At 36.0% G+C, this 27,390-nt stretch overlaps 1 protein-coding gene across 1 annotated transcript in view; it reads left to right on the top strand.

The window, feature by feature from the left end:
- Positions 1–27,390, top strand: part of CCDC150 (coiled-coil domain containing 150) — a 107,088-nt gene that overhangs the window by 61,736 nt on the left and 17,962 nt on the right. The window contains exons 20-21 of the mRNA XM_074302807.1: positions 2,762–2,855; positions 3,486–3,655. Of these exons, the coding sequence (XP_074158908.1) occupies positions 2,762–2,855; positions 3,486–3,655 (264 nt within the window). The remainder of the gene's footprint in view (positions 1–2,761; positions 2,856–3,485; positions 3,656–27,390) is intronic.

The raw sequence follows: 27,390 nt of genomic DNA, 5'->3' as shown, positions 1-27,390 counted from the left end.
TCAAAATGCTTTTGTGCTTAATTACATTATATATATATATGTATATATATATCTCAAATTAATACTTTTAAATATACTAATAATAATTACTAGTAATACTTATAATAATTACAAGTAATAACTAATAATTATTTACTTTAGTTGTTATTCAGTTGTTTTTCAGTTATTTCTGACTCTTATTCGACCTTATTTGGGATTTTCTTGATTAAGATACTGGAGTGGTTTGCCACTTCCTTATCCAGCTCATTTTGCAGATGAGGAAACTGAGACAAAAATGTTTAAGTGACTTATCTAGAGTCATGTAACTAATAAGTGTCTGAGATCTATCCAGTCCCCCACTTAGCTGCCCCTCTTTAAGAATAGGTTTCAAACATATAACTTGCTGCCCAAACTACAGGATTCTGGAGTATAGCTGAATCAAATTAAAATGTAAAATTGGGATCCATTTCTATTTAAGTTTGAGGTCATTGGTATAGTTTACAAAATCAGACTAGCAAAAAAACCATTGGCATCATCATAGCAGATGCTTCTTACTTTCCTCAGCAGAGTTAATAAGCACTTATTAGGTATCTATTCTCTGCAAGCCCTGCCCCAGGGGGATTAAATGTAAGAGGAAGATTGTCCCTGCCTTTCAAGAGTTTGCAATCTATATATTAAGTGATTTCTAAGACGGTTCACTAGTAAGATCTAAGAGTCTAGAAGGAGCTGGCAGTAAGAAAAGATTAATGAAAGAAAGGCTTTGGAGATGGCCTGATAAGGACATGGAGTTAAGGATATATCACCATCATTTGTGAGGAGGTAGTTTGGAGTTAGATTGTGGCTTTAACTGCCAGCAGAGAACCACTGAAGCTCTAGTGGTGGGGGTGGAAGCCAGATTGCAAAGGTTTGAAAAGTGAGTAGGAGGTGAGAAAGTGGAAGCAGGATTGTTGGGTGATTTTCCTAGGTTTTTGGCTTGAAAAAAGAGTCAAGTTATAGTTTTATAGCTTGAGTTAAGGCAGGACTCATTGGAAAAGACCCTGCTGTTGAGAACAATTGAAGGCAAAAGAGAAAAGGGATTACAGAGATTGAGGTGGCTATTGTCATGGAAGCAAGGATCATGAGCTTTGACAAATTTCAGAAGATCATGGAGGACAGAAGAGCTTTAGTTGCTATAGTCCGCAGGGTATTGAAGAGTCAGACAGAGAAAAACAACTGAACAACCACAAAGTCACAGGAAATGTTTCTGAGAGTGGAGGAAGGATGAGCAAGATTGTAGTAATAGTAAAGAAGCCTTTTGACAAAGAAAGCCTAGAAAAGAAGAGAAAGTGAGAGGATGATCAAAGGCCAAGTTCTCTGGGAAGAAGAGCTTTGGCAGAGAACCTCTGCTGAAAATAGAGTCTCTCTTCTCTCCTTCTCATCTCTCAAATCATCCTTGTCTCTTCTGATACTACCACCATTATAGTGTAGGCCATGTCTGGACTATTTCAATAGTCTGCTAGTGAGTCTGCCTGCCTCTAGTCTTTAGCCTCTCCAATAGATCCTCCATTGGGACACAAAATGATTTTCTTAAGGCACAGGCTCAACCACTTCTGCCCTTCTCAAACTCCACTGACTCCCTATTTCTTCCAGGAGGGATTATAAAATGCTCTCTTATTTAAAACCCTTCATAAACATAGCCCCTTCCTACCTTAGCAGTCTTCTTACACTTTACTCCTTAATAGAAATAATTTTTGATTTGGTGACACTGGCCTTCTTGCTCTTCAGATAACAAGATCCTCCATTCCTCAGCTTTGGACATATTCTTTTGACTCCTCTCCCATGCTTGGAATGTTCTCTCTTATCTCTGTCTACTGGCTTCCTTGGCTTCCTTTGAGTCTCAAATATAATCACATCTTTTATAGGAAGCCTTTCTCAGTCCTTCTTAATTTTAATGCCTTCCATCTTTTAATTATTTTGTATTTGTTCTGTATATAGGTTATTGTATATGTTTATTTGCTTGCAGTCTCCCACATTATCTTGTGACATTTTTGAGGGTAGGTATTGTCTTTTGATTCTATTTGTATTTCTAGCACTTAGCACAGTGCCAGGGCACATAGGTGTTTAACAAGTGTTTATTGTCTGAATGACTGTTGATTGACACATTGACTATGGGAATTTAGGAATATTATTTAATCTGTTACTAGTTTTATAATCCAAAATTGAGACTAATAGATTCCTCCTACGAATTTATAAATGTCTTGGGAATTAATAAAATAATCTATGTTAAGGTTTTTGAGCTAATGAAAACTACTACCTAAATTCCTTATGTTATTAGGTCAAGATTGTTCTTTGCTAAGATTATGGTATGATCAATTATGATAGATTTGACTCTTCTCAGAAATACATTGATCCAAGACAATCCCAGTAGATTTGGGGAGGGAAAATGCCCTGTTTCCAGGAATAGAACTAAGGAAACAATGCAGATCAAAGCATCCTATTTTCAACTTTTTAAAAAAATTTTGCTTTTTCTTTCTTGTGGTTTTTTCCTTTTGTTTTGATTTTTCTTTCAAAAAATGACTGATGTGGAAATATGCTTAAAATGATTGCATATGTATAGTACATATCAGATTGTTTGCTGTCTTGGGGAAAAGGGAGGTAAGGGAAGGAGTGAGAAAAAAAATTGGAACTTAAAATCTTACAAAAATGGATGTTTAAAACTATCTTTATATCTAATTTGAAAAATACAACTGAATTTTAAAAATACTCTCTTCTATAGTCATTTTTGTTTTCTTTTTAATTTTAGGCTTGTAAATCAGCAGACAGTACAGAAGTTAGAAGCAGAATTGAATGAATGGCAATCCAGACTTCTTATTGTGGAAGCCCAGCACAATAGTGAGGTAGAAGCCAAGTTTCATAGGTGATAAATTGAAACTTTATTTTCATGGGAAATGTCTAAATTCCAGTTTTTTGAAGAACTGAGAAACTGGATGAAAAAGAATTGTGTAAGTTCCCTTTTTACTAAAGAATGAAGGAGGTATGAACCTTTGGCCAGTGACAAGTTTACAAATGGAAATAAGCTCCATGAAATAAGTGGTGCAATGTCATTGTCAGTTTGGAGCAAAATTCACTTGAATCTCTTTTGCACATGACAAATTTAAAGTATTATTTCAATTATTATGATTATTCTTATACTGTCTTCTATTAACATTTTTTGCATTTAATACATTTTTAAAATTCAGAAGTGAAGGGATTTAGAAAAGCATTTGTAACTACAGTCAAAATAATCTGAAGTATCTACTAGCTATATTTTTCAAAAACCCCAAGTAGGATCAGTCTATTCACTCAAAAGAACAGCAGATTCTTAGAAATCAAATATATATTCCCATTATAAGTTTCTACATATTTTCACTATTTAATGTAGACAACTGACCATTTCTACTTGACAAAGTTATGAGTTTACAACGTACATAAATATTCCTTATTCATACTTCAAGGAAATTAAAGCATATTGTTACCTCTTCTTTCAGCTGGAACCATTACATAATGCCCTACATGTGTCCAGAGAGGACAATAGAAAACTCGCATTGAGTTTGGAACAAGCTCTAGAGACTAATAGCCAACTCCAAAAAATGTTGGACCATATTCAAGAAAAATTGGACAGCAAAGAAATTGAGCAGCAAACTCTGGAAAATTATAGGTAAGGGCAATGCAGTCGTCATAAAGGTAAGGAAAATCTTACTGAAGATAAATTTGGTTCTTTTGTCTTGATAAATGATTTTCGTTTCCTTTCTGAGCCAGGAATAAGAAAGTAGCCACCACCTTATTAATGCTTTAAATGCAGTCATTTGAATACCGGTGCAGGAACAGCCAGATAAAAGCAATGCAATGACTCACCTGATCATGGAGATTACTGAGTAATTGTATTGTTCTTGATTCATTCAGGTCACTAATTAGATTTAGGCCATAAGAAAAACCAAGTGTCTCATGTGTCCAAAGCCATAGCTAAATCAAGATAGGTATAAAAGAAATCAGTTGTTTATGAACCTAAAGGAAATTAAATATAAAATAAATATTTTCAATCCTTTTACAATTCTGCTAGAATTTTTTAGGGAATTTCTACCTAAAAAAAATGTTAACTGTATACAGACATTCTCTTCCCCCCTTTCTTGCCCCCTCCCCCCAACTCTGCCTTAATGATATGCATCATAGAGGACAAGAGTAATAGGAAGAAACGATAATTTTTTAAAATATACCCAGAGTTCTTTGCAAATTTTATATTCTGATTAACAACTTTATAGGCTCTTTTTTTTTAACCTATTAAAAACCTGTAAGGCAACTATTGTTAGATGTATTTGTATAGTATAGTGATTTGGAGAAAATATAGTAACCATTCATTTGATAAGCAAAACAAAGATCAGTAATACTTATTAATTTTTATATAACACTTTAAAATTTGCAAAGCACTTTACATATATTACTTTACATCTCTGTGACATCACAAACTTACATGAGTTTAATTATCATCTTTAAACAAATGATTCCCAGATCTATATACCCGTCTCTAGTTTCTCCCCTAAGTTCTATTCTCTCATTACCAATTGGCTGGCCATTGGACATTTCAAACAGAATGTCTCATAGACATTTCAAACTCAAAAAGTGCAAAGCTGAATTCATTATTTTTCCCTTAAACTGTTTATCCCCCCAGATTTTCCTATTTGCTTCCAGTCATCCAGATTCAAAGCCTTAGAGAAGTGGTCCTCAAACTTTTTAAATAGGGGCCAGTTCACTGTCCCTCAGACTGTTGGAGGGCCGGACTATAGTAAAAACAAAAACTCACACTCTGTTTCCGCCCCTCAGTCCATTTGCCATAACCCGGTGGGCCACATAAACGTCCTCAGCTGCTGCATCTGGCCTGCAAGCTATAGTTTGAGAACCTCTGCCTTAGAGTCATCCTTAATTCCCTACTGTTTTTCATCTTATAAATAGTTGTCAAGTCTTGTCACTTTTTATCTCTACAACATCTCTTCTACCTGTCTTTCTTCTAGTTACCTGATCATCATTGTAGGTCAAATCTATATCACCTCTAACCAATGCTATCTGAAAAGCTTCCTAATTGATCTGTTTCAGATCTCTACCCTCTCCAATCCATCCTCCATATAGTATCCAAAGTGATAGATACTCTTAAAAAAACAGGTCTTATCATGTCATCCTTCTGGTCAATAAACTCCTGTGGCTCCTATGTGTAGAGTCATATATAAACTTTTCTGTTTGACATTCAATACTCCTGAAAATCTGACTCCAGTGTGCTTCTCAAGGCTTACTTTGTTATTAACCCTCTTCATGCAGTCTATGGATGAATCTCACCATATAGTATTTCATCTGTTGTCTTCATGTTTTTGCATTGTCTCTCTGCCATACCCAGAATATAAAAGTGTTCTTCATTATTCACAGATTCTCCATTTTCAAATTCATATGTTTGCTAAAACTTATTTCTTATTTCAAAATCAGGAACTTCATTCCTGGACATATACAGAGTGGTAAAAATTTGAGTTACCAACACTTACATTCCCAGCTAAATCAAATAAGAGAATGCTCTGCTCTTTTGGTCTGACTCTCCACTACAAATAATTGTCCCTTTTTATAGTTTATTTGGTGCTACTGTTTTTTCATTTTTATAATTTTCATTGATGATTGCACCTCTTGATCAACGGAACAAGTTATCCCCAGGGATAACACACAATCCTATTTGAGAGCCCATATCAAAAATTAGGGTTTACGACCTCAATGTTGGATCAGGACATCCAAATGGTGCAACTGCTATTAATGGCTCATTTGTTCAACCATTAAAGTCCCCAAGTAAAGTGCTGAAGTGCTATTTAGTGTTCCAAAGGATAAGAAAGTTGATATACCTTAATGGAGAAAATATATGTACTATATAAGCTTCACTCAAGCATGAGTTATTTGCTGTTGACTAAGTTCAGTTGATGAATCCATAAAACAATATCCAATAAAGGGAAAAGGAAATTCATAGCCACTTGAGAAAATATTAAAGTAAATTCTGGGACCAGAACCTCACCCTGTATTTTTCAGTTTGATAGAACATAAATACCACAAATGATGATGATCAGCTGTACTTGTTCCCACTTCATAGTACTGAGAAAATCGAGGGGATTAGGATATTACATTGTGGGAATTGAGTAACCACACTGACTCCATTATGTAACTCTGTTATGGAGCTAGCTTGTTTCTATTCAATTATGATTCTAGTTCATTTTCTGTTTTGTGAGAAAACTATTCGATTATGGCAATTGGGAAAAAACATATCTACACAAAAAATATAAACACACACATACATACATACATATATCTCAAGCAACCTATATGTTTTATCTGAAAACTGGTCCTATCCTAGTCAATCATTTATTATTTCCATGTTCTTTTGATTGTTTACAAAGACTTGGGGGAATTGGGACTCTTTTTTTTAAATTTAGGGAATTGTACATATTTACTATCTCCCTCCCTACTTAGAAACTCTCTAATTTTTCATCTATTTAGAAATCAGATTATTTAATGTTATATCATTTCTTTTTAATTAATTGGCCTTATTTGAGTAATTGTTTTTAATTTGTATACAGAGTCCAATTTAAGCTAAAGAAGAGTCCTAGTCCCAATTTACTGGGCGATTGGCACACATTTCTTTTTTTAATAGTATTTTATTTTTCCAAATACATATAAAGATAGTTGATCAACATTGATTTTTGAAAAACTTTACATTCTAAATTTTTCCATGTCCTCCTTTATATTCCCATTTTCCAAGATTACAGGCAATCTGATATAGTTTAAAAATGTACAATTTTAAAAACCATTTCCATATTTGTTATATGGTATAAGAAAAATCAGTTCAAAAAAGGGGAAAAACCAGGAGAAAGAAAAAAAAAAGCAAACAAATGACAACAATAAAAAAGATGAAAATACTATGCTTCATGAAATGTTTCGGTGCACATTCAGTCTCCATAGTTCTCTCTCTGGATATGGATAGCATTTTCCATCTCAATTGTATTGGAATTCCCTTGAATCACTGCATTGTTGAAAAAAAGTCAAGTCCATCACAGTTGACCATCATATAATCTTGTTATTGCTATGTACAATATTCTCTTGATTCAACTCACTTCACTTAGCATTACTTCATGCAAAGCTTTCCAGGCCTTTTTGAAATCAGCCTGCTCATCATTTCTTATAGAACAATAATATTCCATTGCAGTCATATACCATAAATTATTCAACCATTCCCCAACTGATAAGCATCCACCCAATTGTCAGTTCCAAATTGTTCTCCAGAATGATTGAATCCATGCATAATTCCTCCAACAATGCATTAGTGTCCTGGTTTTCTCACATTCCCTCCAACATTTATTATTATCTTTTTTATCATCTTAGCCAATCTGAGAGGTCTGAGGTGGTATCTCAGAGTAGTCTTAATTTGTATTTCTCTAATCAATAGTGATTTAGAGCATTTTTTCATATCTTTAGGAATCATTTTAATTTTTTCATCTGAAAATTGTCTGTTCATATCCTTTGACCATTTATCAATTGGGGAATGTCTTATATTCTTATAAATTTGAGTCAATTCTGATTTTGGCTGCATTGTTTTTGTTTGTGCAAAATTTTTTAAATGTAATGAAATCAAAATTATCCAATTTGCATTTCATAATGTTCTCTAGTTCTTCTTTGGCCATATATTCCTTCCTTCTTCATGGAGCTGAGGTTGACTATCTCTTGTTTCCCTAATTATAATAATTATATCGATAACAACTAACACTTATGTGCTTAGAAGTTTATAGTTTCAAAATCCCACTCTTGGTTTTTACTATATGACCTGACAAATCACTTAGCTTTTCTGTTTTTCAGGCAACTCCTTAAGATATATCTCATGAGTCTCAATTATCTTACTATCTACCTGCATTGTGAAATCCTTCATGTATTACCATTGCCATTTTCACATTCTTCTCACCTTATGTGGAGTTCTACTAGAAGTTTGCCTAGAATAAGTTGCTATGCTACTCTTGTTATAGTATGTTTAATATTTAGCAGCTAGCATATCCAGTTTAATATTATGTAAATGGAAAAAGCAATTATTGTTTATAAATGAATAAAAGCTATAGAACATTAGCTCATCTTCTCTAAATTCAGTCAAATTATATTTAACACAACTCCAGTAGAAAATAATACTGACAACAATAATAATTAAAATTAAATTAAAAATGTACTTTACAAAGCACTTTACAAATATTATCTAATTTTATCTTTACAAAAATCCTAGGAAGTAAGAGCTGTTATTATCCCCATTTTACAAAAAATGTAACTGAAGCAGGAAAAGGTCAACTTGCCCAGAGTCACATGGCTAGTAAGAATATAAGGCCAGACTGAACTCAGATTTTCTTGAGTCCACTGTGCCACCTACTGTTCTTGATTAATATAATAGATCTATGGTTCATCCTGGTCCCACATAGGTTGGTTTCTTTTGTGATATTTCTATATTTTAAAATCTTTTCATTTCAAATAGTCTAGAATTAGATTAGAACAATGACTGCTATTAAAATGTTATTCATAACAAAAGGTTTGGCAAATGGTCAATATTGTAAAATTACCCATGCATATATCTGGTAAATAAAAACTATTTAAAAAAATGTAGTTCATAGATTTTTCATAGGTCATTGTCATGGCAAGGTGATTAGAGGAAACAAGTTTTGTTTTCCCGCGATTATTCTGTGGTGCCATTATAATTTTTTCATTGAATCGTCAAGGATATTTTATGGTTGGTCTATATAGTACAAAGATTTGTCTTCCTTTAGGTCGTGGAAGGCAGCAAACTTTTGGTATACCGTTCTAGCCATTTGACCATATTTTTCTAGGTACTTGAAAAGGGCTAAATTTTTGCAACCTACAAATTTGTTACAGTTAACTTTTGTTGTTGTTTATTCCTCTAGTAGTAGATGGGAAAAATTTAATCATCTATCTATTGGTAAGGTTATATAGCGTTAGAACTGGGAAATTCAATCTAGAAAAGATGGATGGGACAAAAGAAGAGACAGCTTAGGAATGAGTAGTTCTATGAAAAAATGAACATAAATGTAAAGTTTCCCTGGGAAATAGAAATATAAGGATATTTTAGATTTGTGCTTATGCAAATAAGCATATTTCTCTGTGCAATACTGACAATTGAGAAAAAATAAAGTTTTTCTTTGATGTTTATTATTTCGTTTTTAATATTTGTATTTCTTTTTAATACTCCCTACTTTCCTGAATTATTCTCAGATACCTGGTTTCTTTGTCATAGACTTCTCCCTTATAGTATTTATAATACCCCTTTGAGTACTCAAAAGTCACAAAATTAGAGCAGAGCTTTTTAACCTGGGGTCCTTGAACCTGTTGAACCTGTTTTTTAAATATTTTGATAAATAATTTGCTTTATGCATTCAAAATTATCATTTTGAGAAAGTAGTTATAGGCTTTACTAGACTGACAAAAAGGAGTTCAGTTCTGACATAAAAAAGTCATTCTTGCACTTAGGTGTTACCCTTCCTGGGGATATTTGTAGTTTAACAGGGTTCAAAACCATAGACCTTAAAAATTGAAGGAATAGCTACAGAGAGGGAGAAGTCATCTAAAGTAGGAAAAAGTACCAAACTCATTCTTGAATTCTACTGGAGAAATCTTTTAATAAGACTACAGCTTTAATCTGTATGCTTTAACTTACTTGCACTGAGGCTTTTGTAATAAGCCCCTAATTGTCCATCAAAGGTTAAGCAAGTTAAAAAAAGAAAATAGAAATGCTGCTTTAAAAAACAAAACAAAACAAAACCCAGGAATTGACAGAGAGATCTTCCTTCCCTCCTATCTTCTCCCTCCATCCAGATAGAGTTCTCTGCCCAAAGAAATATAAATTTTGATCACTGAAACCTCACAAAATGTCTTGAGATTTATAGGCTAGATTTCTTTTTTAAAGACCATATATATCACCAGGCTCTCACTGATTGGCCAACAATAAGTTTCAGCTCAAGCCTCATTTGGTCTTTGGACTTTGATGACTTAGAATAAGTATAAATAGCAATTATTTCTATTTTATCCAGAAACCCTGAGGGTCTTCCCCTCCCAAACTGATTTTTTTTTTGAGTAGGTAAAAGAAATCTTTTCTTTTCTTTCTTTTTTTTGCTTCATGTCTTTACCTGGCCTTAATCACTGAATAGACATTGTCTCAGACAAACTGACATCTGTCAAAGACCCTCACTTAAAAAGGCTAAAGTCTCTTACTGCATCCAAAGTCATCTCCAATCTTCATAATCCATATTTTGCCACTGGACCCAATACCACCAGAGAATAAAGTGGAGCAGGTGACTTTGCATAGATTTTCCTCACTTAAATCCAATTCATTTGCAAGTCATGGCATCATTTTCCTGATGCCATGATTCTATTCAAGAAAGGACAAACAGCAAGCAATCTGTGTGCACAAAGAAAAAAAAAATGTTCTTTCCTCACCCTCCCAGAAAAAAAGTGAAATTACTAGAGGAATATCTCTCCATTTTCCAAATTATCAGGGAGAAGAAATTATTGATAATGATGATGGTGTTGATATTCATAATATTTGTGCCATAATATCTGTTTCTATTTTAAAATATGAGAACAGGTTAATAGTAGAGTGTACACACACACACACACACACACACACACACACACACACACACACAGACACACACAGACACAGACTGTGCCTAAATATATTGAGACTGATATCCAAAAATCCAACCTAAATGGGAAGAACACATTAAAGCAATTAATACCTGTATAATACTGATATTAATGTATACTTTTGACTTGTGAAATAGAACATAACAGATTTGGAAAGTCTATTAACAAAAGATCATATGATGATAGTAATCATAATAATAAAACAGAAAATTCTTTACCTAATGTGACTATAGAAAAATGAATACTCTCATCAAAAAGGGAGGAGGAAGACTTACAGACTCTCTTATATTACATGATAAAGAAGTCTGAAACTTAAATCCTTTATGACAAACAGACGTAACTGAGCAAAATTAAAGACTAATAACACCCCATTGAATTTGTCTAATGTAAGTGAAAGTGGTTTACCTCTGAATAGAATCTATGAAACAATTCTAATCTAAAAATAGAATCAAAAGTCCTCCATCCATGGGCTATAACTTCATAAACTCAACCAACAATATGTCCATAAAAGGATCACCTAACAAATAAGTGAGTCATACAGATTTGTTTGTGAAAATTAAAAGCCAGAAGATGGTAATTCAAATCTAAATCATAACCACTAGAAATTACTTTTAAGGACTCTAGACTTAGTGACTTCTTGCACTGGTATAGAATATGTACAAAAATTAGAGAAACTGTGCAACATATTACTAAAGTAAGAAAAACTTAGCTCTTAACAAATGCTTCACAAAATATGACCTAGTAACTAGATTTCTAAAAACTCACTGTATTTATAGACTGACAGACTACAAATCTCCATACTAAAATTATAAACCTCAAAATATCTGTAAGAATACATAAACTGTACTGAAAACAAACTTATCATAGATTGAATTCTTATTTGTAATTGCCCAAACATAATAGTAATTCATAAAAAGTTTAAAAACAGTGTTTTAATAAATATTGCTTTATAAAGTATTCACTATCCAAGATAAGTGAAATGAAAAACTATCAAAATATAGAGATTTTCTGGAAGAAATCAAAATCCTAAGGGTATAGAATGAGTATATAATATTCTTATTGTCCTGCTACTATAGTTATATTTTCATATAACTATAGTTATAAATACTATTTTTTCATTCTTTTGATTTTGTTTAGTTTTTGATATCTCATAGAGTCATTAGCTTCCACTTTTCCTAATTCTCAGTTTTCCTCTTTTCCTCAGAGGATTTTTGTATCTCCTTTTCCATTAGGCCATTTATTCCTTTTAAGTGGTTTTCTTTTTCCAAGATGTTGACTTTTTTCAAAATTGTCTTGTATTACTCTCCTTTCTTTTCTCATTTTTCTTCTATATCTCTTGTTTTATTTTAAGCCTCCTTTTCTCTTCTTTGAGTTCTTTCTAGGCTTGAGACCAATTTCCATTTTTCTTTAGGGGCCTGTAAATATTTTCACATTATTTTCTTCTTCCTGAGTTTGTGCCTTGGTCTTTCCTGTCACCATAGTAATTTTTTATGACCAGATTCTTTTTTGTTGTTTTTTGCTCATCTTTTCTGGTCTTTTTCTTACTTTTAAATTTGAGTTTTGCTCCTGCAGTGGAAAGGGCACAGTTCCAAACTTCTTGTGCTAAGAGCTGCATATTTATTTGGTGCTACAGTGATGTTGCCTGAGGGACCCAGAGGATCCTCATATTTGTTGCTGCACTAGGATGGTGGCATTAGCAGTGACTGCTGGAGGTTGTAACCTGGTACTGAGGTAATGTCCCAGTGCTGGTGTCCGGTATGTGCTGAGGTCTGATGACCCTGTATTGCCATCTGCCTGTTTGCCTAAGGCTATATTGAAGCACTTGATGATCCTGGCAATGGCAGCTACCTTTTCACTTGACTATGTTGGGTTATATGTGATGGAGAGTGTCACATTTAGGCATTTGTGAGGTCCCTATGTTTGGGTCTACCTATTTGCTAAGGACTGTGCTGGAGCATTTGGCGTCTAGTCACTGACAGCTGCCTGCTTGCTGAAGCTATGCTAAAGTACTTGGCAGTTCCTGGAGCTGGTGTCTACCCATTCCCCTGGTTATGCTGAAGCACATGGAGGGTTCTGGTGTTTGCATTAGCTTGTTCTACACTCAGAACCTGCTACTGGTTTGCTGAGCCAGACTTGCTGCTGGTTAGCTGGGATACTCCCTGTTCTGGATTACTCCCCTTTTACCCAAGTGAGATCTTCCAAGTTTCTTGGGCTAAAAGATTGTTTTACCCTTCCTTTTTGCTGATTCTGCTGTCCTAGGCTATTCCAATCCTTGTGCCACCACAAAAAGAGCAGCTATAAATATTTTTGTATATATGGGTCCTTTTCCTTTTTCCTTCATCTTTTTTGAATACAGACCTAGCAGTGATATTGCTGGGTCAAATATTAAATAGTTTTATAGCCCTTTGGGTATAGTTCCAAATTATTCTCCAGAATTGTTGAACCAGATTAGAATATTTCTTACTGCCTTAATAATGATACAGTTCTTCAGAGTTACATGTATTATCTTCTCAAATAGGAATGTAAACAATTTAACTTTATTGAGTCCCTTTTGATTTCTTTTCTCATGTTTGCCCTTTTTGCCTTATAATAAATACTCTCTTGAGTATTGTATTTGAATGCCATATTTTCTATTTAGTTTTTTTTTTAATCAAAAATGTTTGAAAGACTTTTATTTAATTAAATGTCAATTTTTTTCCAGTGAAGAATTATACTCAATTTTCCTGGAGAGGTTGGCTATTCTTTGTTGTTATCCTAGCTCCTTTATCTTTAAGAATATATGTTCCAAAAGGTCAAGAATTCCAAGGAAATTAATGAAAAAAAATGCAAATGAAGGTAGCCTAACTGTGCCAAAACTAAAACTATATTATAAAGCATTGGTCATCAAAACCATTTTAATGAGGGAAAAGAAAGGGGGAACCCCATTTCTCAGTGCATAGATAATCCCATGAGGCACAGTGTCCCCTGTAAAATGAATTTACAGGCCTGAAAATTCAGATTGATAAATAAAAGGTTTATTGTAGAAATTTGGAAGTAAAGCTCAGTTAGAAAGACGCCAGGGCCAAAGGTGGCCACTGGGTGGGCAGGAACCCTTACATGGCTGGAAGGATACCATGTGTTGGCTGGGAGGACTCCTGCAATGAGTGCTCCAGCTTGGCCCTTTTTATAAATGATAGGCGGTACCCCTAAGTTCTCGGCGGGCTTTTCAGTTAGCTCAGATCAGGTGAGGGCTGGGGAAAGCTGAGCTGATGATGGTGGGGGCTGGGCCCGGATATTCCAGTCATGGATTGGGCAATTAGAAAGGAATTTTAAAGGGACCCCAACCCTCATCAGTCCCCCCCCTTAAACAGTTAAGACTTAAATTAATTTAAGAAAAAAAGAAAATATGGGACAGTGTCCTTCATTTAAGGAAAGGTTGAAGATTTTCTCCAAAGATCTTCAGAGTAGCGGGATCCCCTCGTCTTGTTCCCCCCTCAAACCATCGCCTCCAGATGCATGTGGGAAAACGGGCCTTGATCTCCTCTTTAACTGCTTCAAGGTGACAAGGGTCGTAGAGATTTGGGGTTCCATGCAGGAGATGAGGAGGGAGGTGTGGGGATGGCAGCAGGGTATTGAGGGTGTGTCCCAGTCAGTTGTCCCCAATCAATGTTCTCCAGGCTGAAAGGCCAGCTGAGAATCCAAGGTGTGAAGCCTAGAGAAAACAGATCTCAGGAACAGATTAAAAGTGGGGTGTCATCCTGGGTGGAGATGGTGACATTCAGGAGAATGGGGCCTTTAACAAGAAATGCATCAGGTCCCTTCTGTGGGTTGCTTGTCTAATACCCTATCTAATTATCAAAGAGAAATAAGAGAAAATGTTGAGAAAAGATTATTTGTAGCCTAGCTCTTTCACCAGGAAAGCTAATTTCTCCTGGGTTTGGGATTAGCAGGTGTGGACCAGAAGCCAGGAGAGGCAAGAGGCCTCTAGTAGATTTAATGAACCACTGCTCTTCTGTAAGGCAGGGTCCAGGGATGGGAATGTATCCCCAGTTGTCAGAGCTGCAGATCAAGATAAGAACGTTGTTTAAGCTCTTGTAAATGTTGGAAAAACTGCTGCTTTTTTTGAAGAGAGTTAGTTATTCAATAAGCAAAGATCCTGAATCTTTTTCTTCCTAGTTTCCCCACTCTTTATGGGGGAGGGTGAAAAGTATCAGCATAGCCTACCCAGCTTACCAGCCCCTGAGGTGTTTGGGCTGTCCTGAGATAAAAGGGAAACAGGGCCAGACCTCAAATTCCTACCAGGGAGCAGGATGCTGGGGGGCCAGGTCAACTCTTGTGGTGTTCTGTGGTGGTGAGAAGGCAGCTCCTCCTGCTAGGAATCAGGGCAGAGACTGGGGTCTTCTAAGGCTTAAGTCTAGAAGAGATTTGCATTAAAAGGGCATCTCTGCTTTTTTCTGAGTGTCTGGAGGCAGGAGTTGCCCTGAGGAGAGAATGAGAGTCTCAGGTTAACAAGATAAAGGAAACCAACAGGTGTTAGAAATCAGTTTTGGTCTTACAGATCTCTATTAGTTGTCCAATAGCAGACAGATGACCAGGCTAAATGCTTATTTGCCCAAGCATTTAGGATACAATGATTACATATAATCAGGCTGGAAACAGCAAGGTATGACATAATTGCATTAATAATTTCTATTGACTATTGCTCTGATCTTAAAATCAGTTACATGAGGAAAAATGTAAGAACTTAACAAATATTTATCATAACCTTATGTTGATAACAATAAAGAATTTGTCCCAATGAGTTCATATCCAAGTAGATGTAATCAGTTTGTTTTTAAAATACCCAATGCAAATGCAATCATATACAGAATGTCTAATTTCACATAAGAGAATTCAAGAAGTTAGCAGTTAAACTTTTCAAAATAAATCCATAAAGTATGGATGACATTCACAGAAACTCAGGCTAAGTTTGAATATTGCTCTTTTCCCAACCTTTTGGCTTCAAAAGAGTTAGTTTTGCTGGGTGTAGAAGCGCTGTCAAGGTGGGTGGAGATAAGGTTAGATTAACCGGACCCCAACTCTATAGCTTTCATTCCCTTTAGGCTTCCCTAAGGGAGAGAGAGAAATTTATTTTGCCAGAGCTGTGCCATGACGTTTCAATGACTAGTGCTTGGCTTGGGCATAGAGATTGACAGTGTCAATCAAGTCCTGGGAAATTGAGCTGTCCCACCTCACTGATAGAGTATGTGGGGAGGTGTGTTACCTCACGGACTGGAAGACTGAAATAGAGGCAAGAGCAACATTGGAGTAGGTCTCTAGGGAGATGACATAGTCAGAGGAGACAGCGTCTTGATAAGGCATTCTGTTATTCTGAAATATAAGATCTTATCAAGTATTCTGATAAAGAGGCAGGGAGAGGTTTTGCAGAGCTAAGAGGCAGGGAAACTGAGGCAGAACTGAGTCAGGATAATTAGGGAAACTGAGTCAGGACCATAATAAACAAACCAGACTAAAACTAGAAAATGCAAGGACTTGTGGCAAGGACCAGTTTCTCCCCAATAACCCCAGAATTATTAGCATAGAACAGCACTCCTTATTCAGAGAGACACACGCCCTCCCTGTTTGGATCTCTGCAGTTGGGGGGCATCTCAGCCAAAGATGGACAGTCTTTAGGCCTGTGGTCATTTGTGCATTTAACTCAGCCTCTGCTGTGTAGCAGTGCTCAAGGCGGTCCTGCTGCCCTGAGAAGGCACCCCAAGTCTGTCAGGGGCTCCAAGAGAGACAAAAAATGGAGTTTGAGAACTTCATTCTCTCTCTCTAGGGAAGAGAGATTTCTGAGTAAATTATGCAATTAGATCAAGACAGGCAACCCCAACCATTAGAGTTCTGATCTTGAAATGCTGAAATAATAAGGAAATGGGGTAACAGGGGTGGAGAAATAGATCAGAGAGACTGCCAGTCTAGGAAAGGTGTCTGATTTCTGATTGCTTCTAAAAAATAATCCCAAAGACTGAATAAGGGATTTCAAAGTTAAAACATAAGCCAGCCAATCATAGTCTAGCAAATTTAAGCAAAGAGTAAAATAGTTTCCAATTCGGCCTGAACTGAAATAAGACATCAGTTTTTCCCAATTTCCTGAACAGCTGAAATCTCAGTTTCCTTCCTCCCCCCCCCCCCTTTACAAAAATTATCAGATTATACATAACAGGCTAGGAAATTTCCTGAAACAGTAATAGTAAAACCATTTTATGCAGCAATAGTTAAACAGGTTTATATAGAGCAATAGTTAAAAGTTTTTCTCATACAGAACAATAGTCAAACAGTTTTATGCAAGTCCCCCAGTTTTAACGAGTCTTTAAAAAAAAAAAAAAAAAAAACAGATCAATTAATTTGAAAGCCGGCCTATCTCAAAACCTTCTCTATGGAAGAGAAATCCCACGTGATCCCTCCCTCCTCTGTTAGAAGAGGCAGAGGGAGGGGAAGGCAGCTAGCATTAATGTAGAGAATAGTGAGTCGAAGACAAAAGACCTTACCCCCACCCTTCTTCTAGTGATTAGGGTGTGGGGGCGTTTGGGGCATTTAGAAAGGTCAGACCCTAATTGGAGATAAGGGTTTCCTGAAGCAAGTTGGGGGTTGGGTGATTAGAGAGAGATTGGAACTCTTTCAGGTGTTAATGTAGCTATTCTCTAAAAAGGCAGCTTGAGGGAGAGTCTGTTCTTCTTATTCTATATCTCTGGCTTCCTGGACTGAAGCCAGAGAAGTTCAGTCAAGAAAGAGACAGTTTAAGGAAACTGAGGCAGTAAAAAAGAACTGTTGCACACCAGAACAGAGAAAGATTCTAGTGAGGTGCCAAATTGAAAGTAGTTAAGGAGCATTTAAATAGTTTCAATCACTTTAATTCACCCCTGCCAGGATGGGGGGGGGGGGGAGGAGAAATCAAAAGAAACTATTTTCATTCTCTTAACAATTAATTTGCCTGGATTTAGAATTTTGTTCCCCAGCCCAAATTACAAAGATGTCCTTTCTGAAGCTCTAGCCTGGCCAGGACCAGAACTTAGAAAGGGCATCTTTTAACTATTGGGAGGGGTCATCCATTAGAGAGAAATAGAGAGTGTGCTAGGAGCTAAAAGTCCTGGACCAAGAGAAGTCAGGAGTTCGCACCTGCAAGGTTATTGAGACAGAGAAAGGCTTGAACAGCTAGTTTAAGTGATGTCTAGGCTTTAGAAAGCAGGTAAGTATGCCCTGAGGCTTAGAAAGAAAATGGGCAGTTTTTTTTTTTTAATTTTTCCAAATTATCCCCTCCCTCCCTCCCTCCACTCCCTCCCCCCGATGGCAGGTAATCCCATACATTTTACATGTGTTACAATATAACCTAGATACAATATATGTGTGTAAACACCATTTTCTTGTTGCACATTAATTATTAGCTTCCGAAGGTATAAGTAATGTGGGTAGATAGACAGTAGTGCTAACAATTTACATTCACTTCCCAGTGTTTCTTCTCTGGGTATAGTTATTTCTGTCCATCATTGATCAACTGGAAGTGAGTTGGATCTTCTTTATGTTGAAGATCTCCACTTCCATCAGAATACATCTTCATACAGCATTGAAGTGTACAGCGATCTTCTGGTTCTGCTCATTTCACTCAGCAACAGTTGATTTAAGTCTCTCCAAGCCTCTCTGTATTCCTCCTGTTGGTCATTTCTTACAGAGCAATAATATTCCATAACCTTCATATACCACAATTTCCCCAACCATTCTCCAATTGATGGACATCCATTCAACTTCCAGTTTCTAGCTACAACAAAAAGAGCTGCCACAAACAGAAAATGGGCAGTTTTAAAATCCTTTATCCAGCCTAGAGAGCATGGTCAGGAAACCGAGTCCCATTTTAAAAGGTATGGGACAAGTTAGTTGAGAGAGCTGGAAGCCTTGGCTCCTTTAGAAGAGCTAGGTAGAAGCTATGGGAGGGGCGTTCAGAGTTGTGGCAGAGCATCTTTTAAAAGTGAATAGGAGACTTTTCTAGAGATCTTGAAGAGTTCCCAAATCCCCCCACTGTACCTCAAGAAGGGGACAGGATGGGAGCATTTAAATGGCAAGTTAATGGAGAGGTTGGAAGAGAGGATGGGGGAAGGGAGAGATGTTATCAGGTGGCAAAGGTGAAGGCTCATGCAGTTGGGTAGAGACACATCTCCAAGTTCACCCCTATCCATTGACCGTTTCCTCGTAGCTACAGCCTGACCACTACGGTGGAGTGTGAGAGGGGCTGAAACACAGATATCTCCCCCAGAAGAGATCAAGGAGACTGCCGGCCTGAGACCCGAGAGGGTTGGCCACACGTTGGGGGGAGCGGTGAAGAAGAGACACTCTCCTGAGTGTCTCCAGCCTGAGGGCAGGATTTTCTGGCAACATAACGGGATTAGAAATGTCTTGGCTCTAGAAGAGGCCTCTAGAGACAGAGTAAGACAAAAAGAGAAGTAGTCTCCATGGGAGACTTTGCTCGCACCCCAAACCTAGTCTGGGAGCCCTATGTTTTAGAGATAGAGTGAGACGAGGGTAGGAACACAGATATTCTTCCCAGAAGCTGTTTGAGCTGCAAAGGACGAAAATTGGTTCTGAGAGACCTGAAAAGGTTAAAGTTAGTTTTAGGGGTAACAATTTTCGGGGTCCCCGGACAGGCCACCAACTAATGAGGGAAAGGAAAGGGGGAACCCCATTTCTTGGCACATAGATAATCCCATGAGATGCAGTGTCCCCTGTAAAATGAATTTACAGGCCTGAAAACCTAGATTGATAAATAAAAGGTTTATTGTAGAAATTTGGAAGTAAAGCTCAGTTAGAAAGACGCCAGGGCCAAAGGTGGCCGCTGGGTGGGCAGGAACCCTTACATGGCTGGAAGGATACCATATGTTGGCTGGGAGGGCTCCTGCAATGAGGGCTCAGGCTTGGCCCTTTTTATATATGATGTGTGGTACCCCTAAGTTCTTGGCGGGCTTTTCAGTTAGCTCAGATCAGGTAAGGGCTGGGGGAAGCTGAGCTGATGATGGTGGGGGCTGGGCCTGGATATTCAAAGGGTGCCTTTGACCAGGATTTGTGAATCAAGGTCAGTCATGGGTTGGGCAATTAGAAAGGAATTTTAAAGGGACCCCAACCCTCATCAATTTGATAATGGCGAAGAAACAGAGTAGTTGATCAGTGAAATAGGTTAGGTTCACAAGACAAAATAGTCAATTATTATATTAATCTAGTGTTTGACAAACCAAAAGAACCCCAGCTTTTAGGGTGAGAACTCACTATTTAATAAAAACTGCTGGGAAAATTAAAATCTAGTATGGAAGAAACTAGGCATTGACTCACCTCTAACACTGTATACCAAAATAAGGTTGAAATGGGTTCATGACCTAGATATAAAGAATGGTATTATAAGTAAATTAGAAAAAACATAGCATAGTTTACCTCTCAGATGTGTGGAGAAAGAAGGAATTTGTGACCAAAGAAGAACTAGAGATTACTGATCACAAAATAGATAATTTTGATTATATCAAATTAAAAAGTTTTTGTACAAACAAAACTAATGCAGACAAGATTAGAAAGTTAACAGTAATCTGGGAAAATATTTTTACTTTCAAGGGTTCTGATAAAAGCCTCATTTCTAAAATCAATAGAGAACTGACTCAAATTTATAAGAATTAAAGCTATTCTCTATTTGATAAATGGTCAAGGATGTGACCCATTGTCATATGAAAAGGTGCTCTAAACCATTATTGATCAGAGAAATGCAAATTAAGAAAGAAAATTAAAAAAAAAAAAAAAAAAGAATATCATGTTCCAAACCTGTAATGTTCTGGTTAGCTTTTTGGAGGTCTTTGGACCAGTCTTCTTTTCAGCAGAATAATCACCATGAAAATAGCCAGAGATAAAGTCCAAAAGTCTTTATTGTCTCCTTGACAGTCTATCTCCTTGCCTGGGGCGTGGCTAGCTTTCCTGGTCTTGGTCTCAGTGGGGGAAGCAGGAGGAAATTTCTAATTTCATTTTATTTTTTGGCTTTAGGATAATGGGGAAATTTTCCTTGATAATTTTTTGAAAGGTATCTGGTTTTTCCTTCCTTCTCTGCCATAAATTCTAAAATGGAGTAGTTATTTTTACCCTAAAAACCAGCTTCTCTTTCTTTGATCATGGCATTTAAATAATCCATTAATTCTTAAGTGATCTCCCCTTGAGCTATTTGCCAGATCAGTTATTTTTCCAGTGAGATAACTTCACATTTTTTCCTATTTCTTCATTCTTTTTCAATCCATTTTATTCTTTCTTGATGTCTAGTTTTTGCTTGCCCATTCCTAGTTTTCATAGGATTATTTTTTTCAGTGACATTTTGTACACTTTTTTTTTCTATTTGGCCAATTCTTTCTCAAGTTCTTTTTTTCACTGAATTTTTTCTTTTCTTTTCTTTTTTTTAAACCATTATATCAATTCCATTTTTTAAGGTATTATTTTCTTTTTTGTTTTTGTTGAAACAATGTTCTAGCCAAAGGAAACTTAGGAGATAGGCAGAAAAGGTCTCATCAAGTGTCACTAGTCACTCTGATGAGGTTTAGATTTGGGGTACCCCAAAAAGAGGTCTAGTGGCAGCACAAGCAGTTCTCTGTAAATGAATTTATAGACCTGAAAACTAGATTGATAAAAGAGGTTTATTATGGGGATTGGAAGTAAGGTTAAGGAAATAGGTGAGAATAAAGAGAGGAAGACACTGGAAACATTACAGTGGGCAGAGAGTCCTTGGAGTGCCAGGCAGGGTGCCAGGCATGGTACTGGCATGTTTAGACCCTCTGCAAAGAGAGGTCCCCAGTCTGGTTCTTTTATAATAGGGGGCTTTGGCTACAAGCTGAAGGGGGCTTGTGGGTGAAGTCCCATATTGGCTCCTGGCTGGATTTCAGCCAGGGTTAGAATTTGAATTGAATTCAATGGGTTTCAGGACTGAGCTGTCCCCACCCGGATAACAAAGATGAAACTGTTTGTTCTTGGAGTGGAGTCCCCTCACTGAGGCAGAGTCAAAGGAGATTTTCTCCTTTAAGGATTTTTCAGAGTTTTGGGGTTCCCTCTTCAAAACTTGGAGTGCAATGAAACATAGGTCAAGATCTAGGAAGCCAGCAGGAGGCCTTGAAAGAAGTTGTATCAATGGCAGTAACAGGGTCTTTAGTTCTCACCCAATAGATTGTAAGGGGTCAGAAAACTTATCAGAAGGATAGCACTGGATATAGAACCCTATTACATTGCCTATACAAATTATAGGATCAAAATCCCAGTACAAAAAACATACTAGAAGGAGGAGCTACAAAGGAGCAAGTATCCCGGTCACAGTTCCAAGTTAGAGAAGAGAACTTGTGGTCACTCACAGAAGAGAGCACAGGCCAGTAAAGCAGTACACCTCTCCTTAGGTTTTACCACCTTGGTAGAACTAAAAACTTGTAGCTCTCCAGATTTATCTCTGAAAATAGCAGCACGAAAAACCTGATGCTTGGAATATATTTCTTCTATTCCAGGAGCAGAGCCCAACTTTAACACAGAAATTAAAAAAACAAAAACAAAAAACAAAAAAACATTAAATTAGACTGGAAAAATTAGTAACAACCATGACAAAAAAGAACCTGATCACAGAAAGATAAACAGAAGAACAAACAAATTCAGAAAAAGACAATGAAGTCATTTGAATTTACATGCAAAGCTTAAAACAAAAATGTGAATTGGACACAAAGCCAAAAAAAAAAGAGAATTTTTGAAAGAGCTCAAAAGGGATTTTGAAAATCAATAAGAAGAAATAGAGAAACAACTTGGGAAAGAAAGGAAAATAATTCAAGAAAATTATGAAAAAAGAGTCAATAGTTTGGCAAAAGGTGCACAAATAATAGTAAAGAAAATAATACTTTTATTTTCATAAAGGCTTCATTTCTAAAATATAGAGAGAATTGAATAAAATTTATAATAATACAAGCCATTCTCCAATCGATGGTCAAAGGATACGAACAGACAATTTTCAGACAAAGAAAAAAACCTAATTAGATATCAAATTAGAAATCCTGAAAACAAAAGGAGAGATTAATAAAATTGAAAGTAAAAAAAATCACTGTACTAAAAAACAAAACTATGAGCTGATTTTTATTTTGGGGGGGGGTAGAAGGATGGCCAATATAATGGATAAACCGTTAATATGATTTGTTTAAAAAAAAAAAAAAAAAAAAAAAGAAGAAAACCAAATTACCAGAATCAAAAATGAAAAGGGTGAATTTACTGCTAATGAAAGTGAAATAAAAAAATAAATCAGTAACTGTTTTGTTCAGTTATGTGCCAATGAATCTAGATGAAATGGATTAAGCATTTCTAATTCTGTTAATCTGGGCAATTAATATTTTTCTAAATATTCTTCCATTTTACCTAGATTCATGGATCTCATCTTTTTTAATGTTATGCTTCAAGCCTGCACTTTTACACTCTTTCATTCTTATTAAGAGGCTTCTTAATTCTTTTTCATTTTCTGCCATCAGAATGATATCATGCATATCTGAGATTGTTGCTCCGTTGCCTCACAACTTTAATTTTGGTTTTTAATTTGTCCAACTTGGCGTTTTACACGATATACTCCTCATATAAATTAAGGTATCAACATATTACCCTTGTAACCCTTCCCCAATTTTAAACCAATGTTCCATGTTGAGTTCTAATGGTTGCTTCGCGACCCATTTACAGGTTTCTTGAGAGGCAGGGTGATCTAGTACTCCCATGTCTTTCAAGACTTAACACATTTGTTGTGATTCACACAGACTTCAGTGAAGCAGAAGTAGATATTTTTCTGGAATTCTCTTGCTTTTTTCCATAATCCTGTGAATGTTAGCAGTTTGCTCTCTGGTACTTCTGCCTCTTTGAAAACTAGCCTGCCCTTCTGGATATTCTTGGTTCTTATATTGCTGAAGCTTAACTTGAAGAATCTGAAGCATAACCTTTCTGGTACATGAAATAAGTGCAGTTGTTTGGTAATTTAAACATTCCTTGGAATTTCTCTTCATTAAGATTGCAAAATAAACTGAGTTTTTGCAATCCAGTACCCAGTGTTAAGTTTACAGGATTTAAAATGGATAGTTTTGATTATTTAAATTAAAAAGGATTTACATAAAAACTAGTATTAGAAGGAAAACAGGAAATTGGAAGGATTTGTTTTACAACTTCCCCCCACCCAGGCAATTGGGGTTAAGTGACTTACCCAGGGTGATACAGCTAGATGTGTTAAGTATCTGAGAATCTGAATTCAGGACTAGTGCTCTATCCATTGTACCACCTGGCTGCCCTTACAACTTTCTCTAATAAAAGCTTCATTTCTGAAATATATAGAGAATTGAATCAAATTTATAAGAACAGTGTGCCATAAGAACAGGCAGTTTTCAGAAGAAGAAACAAAAACTAACAATAATTACATGAAAAAATGCTCTTAATCACTACCAATTAAAGAAATTCTAATTAAAACAATTCTGAGGTAACACCTTACTCCTATCAGATTGGCTAATATGACAAAAAAGTAAAATGACAGATGTTGAAGAGAATATGAAAAAAATAAGACACTAATGCACTGTTGGTAAAATTTTGAACTGATCCAACCATCCTAGAGAACAATTTAGAACTATGACCAACAGGACATAAAACTGTGTGTGCTTTTAGCATGTGTGTGACCCAGCATTGCCACTATTAGTAGTAACACTAGTACTGATCTCCCAAAGAGATCAAAGGAAAAGAAAAAGGACTTATTTGCATTAATAATATTTTCAGCAGCATTTTTCTTGTGGTAGTAAAGAATTGAAAATTTTAAGAAAGTTCAGGAAATGGCCTAACAAGTTGTAGTATATGATCGTGATAGAATACTATTGTGCCATAAGAAATGAAGAGCAAGATGTTCTCAGAAAAACTTGGAAAGACTTATTATGAAATGATGCAAAATGAAATGAGCAGAATCAATATATAGTTATCATTGTACACAATAACAGCAATATTTTAATGATCAGCTTAACTATTCTTTGCAACGTAATGATCCAAAACAATTCCAAAGGACTTATGATGAAAAATGTTATTCATTTCCAGAGAAAGAACTGATGAAATCTGAATGAAGATTTATGTGTATTGGGTTTTTTTTTTAACTTTATTTTTGTGGAGTTTTAGTTTTTGTAATGTGAATAACATAGAAATGTGTTTAGCATGATGGCACTTGTATAATCTAGTGTAAATTGCTTGCCTTCTCAAGGAGGGAAGAAGGATGAGAAGGAGGGAGAGGACTTGGAATTCAAAATTTTTTAAAAATAATTTTTAAAATAGTTTTTACATGTAATTGAGAAAAAATAAATTTAAATAGGAAAAAGCTTTTTGGGGCATATAAAGAGGGGTCAAAGAAGATTGTCCTTGATAGTTGGTACAATAAAGAAACAACTGAGAAGAAATGGAATTATTTGGTTCTTTTTTTGTTTATTTGTTTGTCTTTTTGAACAAGGAGAATAATCTATTGCCTGACAGATTATGACCAAAAAGAGGATTAATAGGAAATAGAAACACTGGATAAATGAGATAGTAAGAGAATTTCTAAATGCCTTCAATGACTTCAAGCGAACAAGCCCATAAACATTCTACCTCTGAGCACTGACAGCTGTGATTACTAAGTCTTTGTTCATGATCTTTGAGCAATTTTAGAGTTATTAACTCTGAAATGGAGTGCCACTGGATTGGAGAGAAATAAAATTTAGCCTCATTTTCAAAAATTGAAGAGGGAAGATAATATAGACTATAGACCAGTGAGCTTGACTTTTATTCTTCCTAAAATTCTTCAAAAAATTTAAAAGAATGCATGAGTACTTTTGTCTATTTGAGGAGGCAATTGGCCATCAGGAAGACAATAATCATTAAAAGGTAGTATGGCTTCATTAAGAACAAGACATGGCAAACTAACTTCATTTTTCTTCCCAGCTTTGTCCCTGGTTTTTTGAACTTTGACACAATGCTGAAGAGCCTGAGTTATCCTCATCCTGAAATACGCATCAATCCCTGAAGTAGAGACACATGTTAAGAAACAAAGAGGAAGAAAAAACTATGAGAGAAGAGGAGAAAGGAACAAGAAAAAAAAAAAGGCAGAAACAAGATCTACTTCATCATAGCCATAGGAATGAGAGGAAAGATCCCTGAAAGGCAAAATATATCTATAGAGGGCATTTGATGGGAATTTCTATAAGGAAAAGTTGAATTCCAGATCTTCTTTACTTAGTAGGTGTCCCTCAGGGATTTGCCCAGATAGCTCTTCTCTTCTCTTTTCCCTCTGTATTACTTCACTTGATGACCTCACCATCTCCTTTGGATTTAATTGCCATCTCTAAGCTAATGATTCTCAGATCCATCAGTCCTATTTTACACACACTGCTGGCCTCCAGGCTTGCATTTATTTCCAACTGCCTTTTAGTTGGAAATCTAGTAGAATCTTAAATCTGATGTGTACAACACAGGACCTCTCATCTTTCTTCCCAGATTTTCTCGAGATTGTTTCCTCTTACTGCAGAGAACTCGTCCAGTCCCTAAGCAGGAATCATCCTCGAATCTCCACCCTCACTCATAGCCAGTCTGCTGCCAAAGATTGCTGATTTCCCCTTTATAGCATCTCTTGAATATATCTCCTTTTTCCTCTGCCATTGCCCTCCTCACTTCACATCTTTTTTCTTTTTTTTCTTTTTCTGAGGCTGAGGTTAAGTGACTTGCCCAGGGTCACACAGCTAGGAAATGTTAAGTGTCTGAGACCACATTTGAACTCCAGTCCTCCTGAATTCAGGGCTGGTGCTCTATCCACTGCACCACCTAGCGGCCCCCTCTCACTTCACATCTTAATATATACAAGTTGCTGGTCTTGCCTGCCTCAAGTTTCTTCCCCACTCTATTCTTTCCTTCTTCCATTCAATCACTAGTGAATTTCCTAAAGTAAAGGTCTAATCATGTCTCTCTCTCTCTCTCTCTCACACACACACACACACACACACACACACACACACACACACACACACACCCCATTCAGTAGACTCAGGTGGCTCAATTTGGCTTCCAGGATCCATACAACATGTTCTGTCACTTAGAGCCCTTCATAATCTAGCCCCCTCCGAGCTTTCAGTCCAATTGCTCTTAACAGATTCATGTTAGAAATGCTGTCATTTGAAAAAGGGAACCAGTGTGTTCTTCTTGGGCCCAAAGGGCAGAATTGTATATAATTGTAATAAGTATTAATATAACTAATTATAATATAATAAGTATTAGAGAATCAGAGTTTGATATAAGGACAAAATTCCTAAAGTTAAAGAATTAAGAAGTAGAATGGGCTGCCTCAGAAAGTACCAGGTTCTCTATCACTGAAGACTTTCAAATCAGGCTACTTAGCCATTTAGGAGAGCTTAATTAGTGGAATGAGGTAAATGACCTCTGAGATCTCTTCTGAGATTCTTTGATTCTGTATTTGTTTTAGAGTTAGAATTCTATTCCCATAATCTTTTTGAAAATAAGTATTATTCACTTTTATGTGAAATATATTTTAATAAATTTAACAAAGAATTTCTTTTTCATTTATGCAAAAATGTTATTTTAAATTTATTTTAATAATAGCTTTTTATTTTGAAAATACATGCAAAGATAGTTTTCAATATTTAC

Source organism: Sminthopsis crassicaudata, chromosome 3 (assembly GCF_048593235.1).
Source record: "Sminthopsis crassicaudata isolate SCR6 chromosome 3, ASM4859323v1, whole genome shotgun sequence".
Taxonomy (NCBI): domain Eukaryota; kingdom Metazoa; phylum Chordata; class Mammalia; order Dasyuromorphia; family Dasyuridae; genus Sminthopsis; species Sminthopsis crassicaudata.
This window is presented reverse-complemented; position numbering and strand designations above follow the sequence as displayed.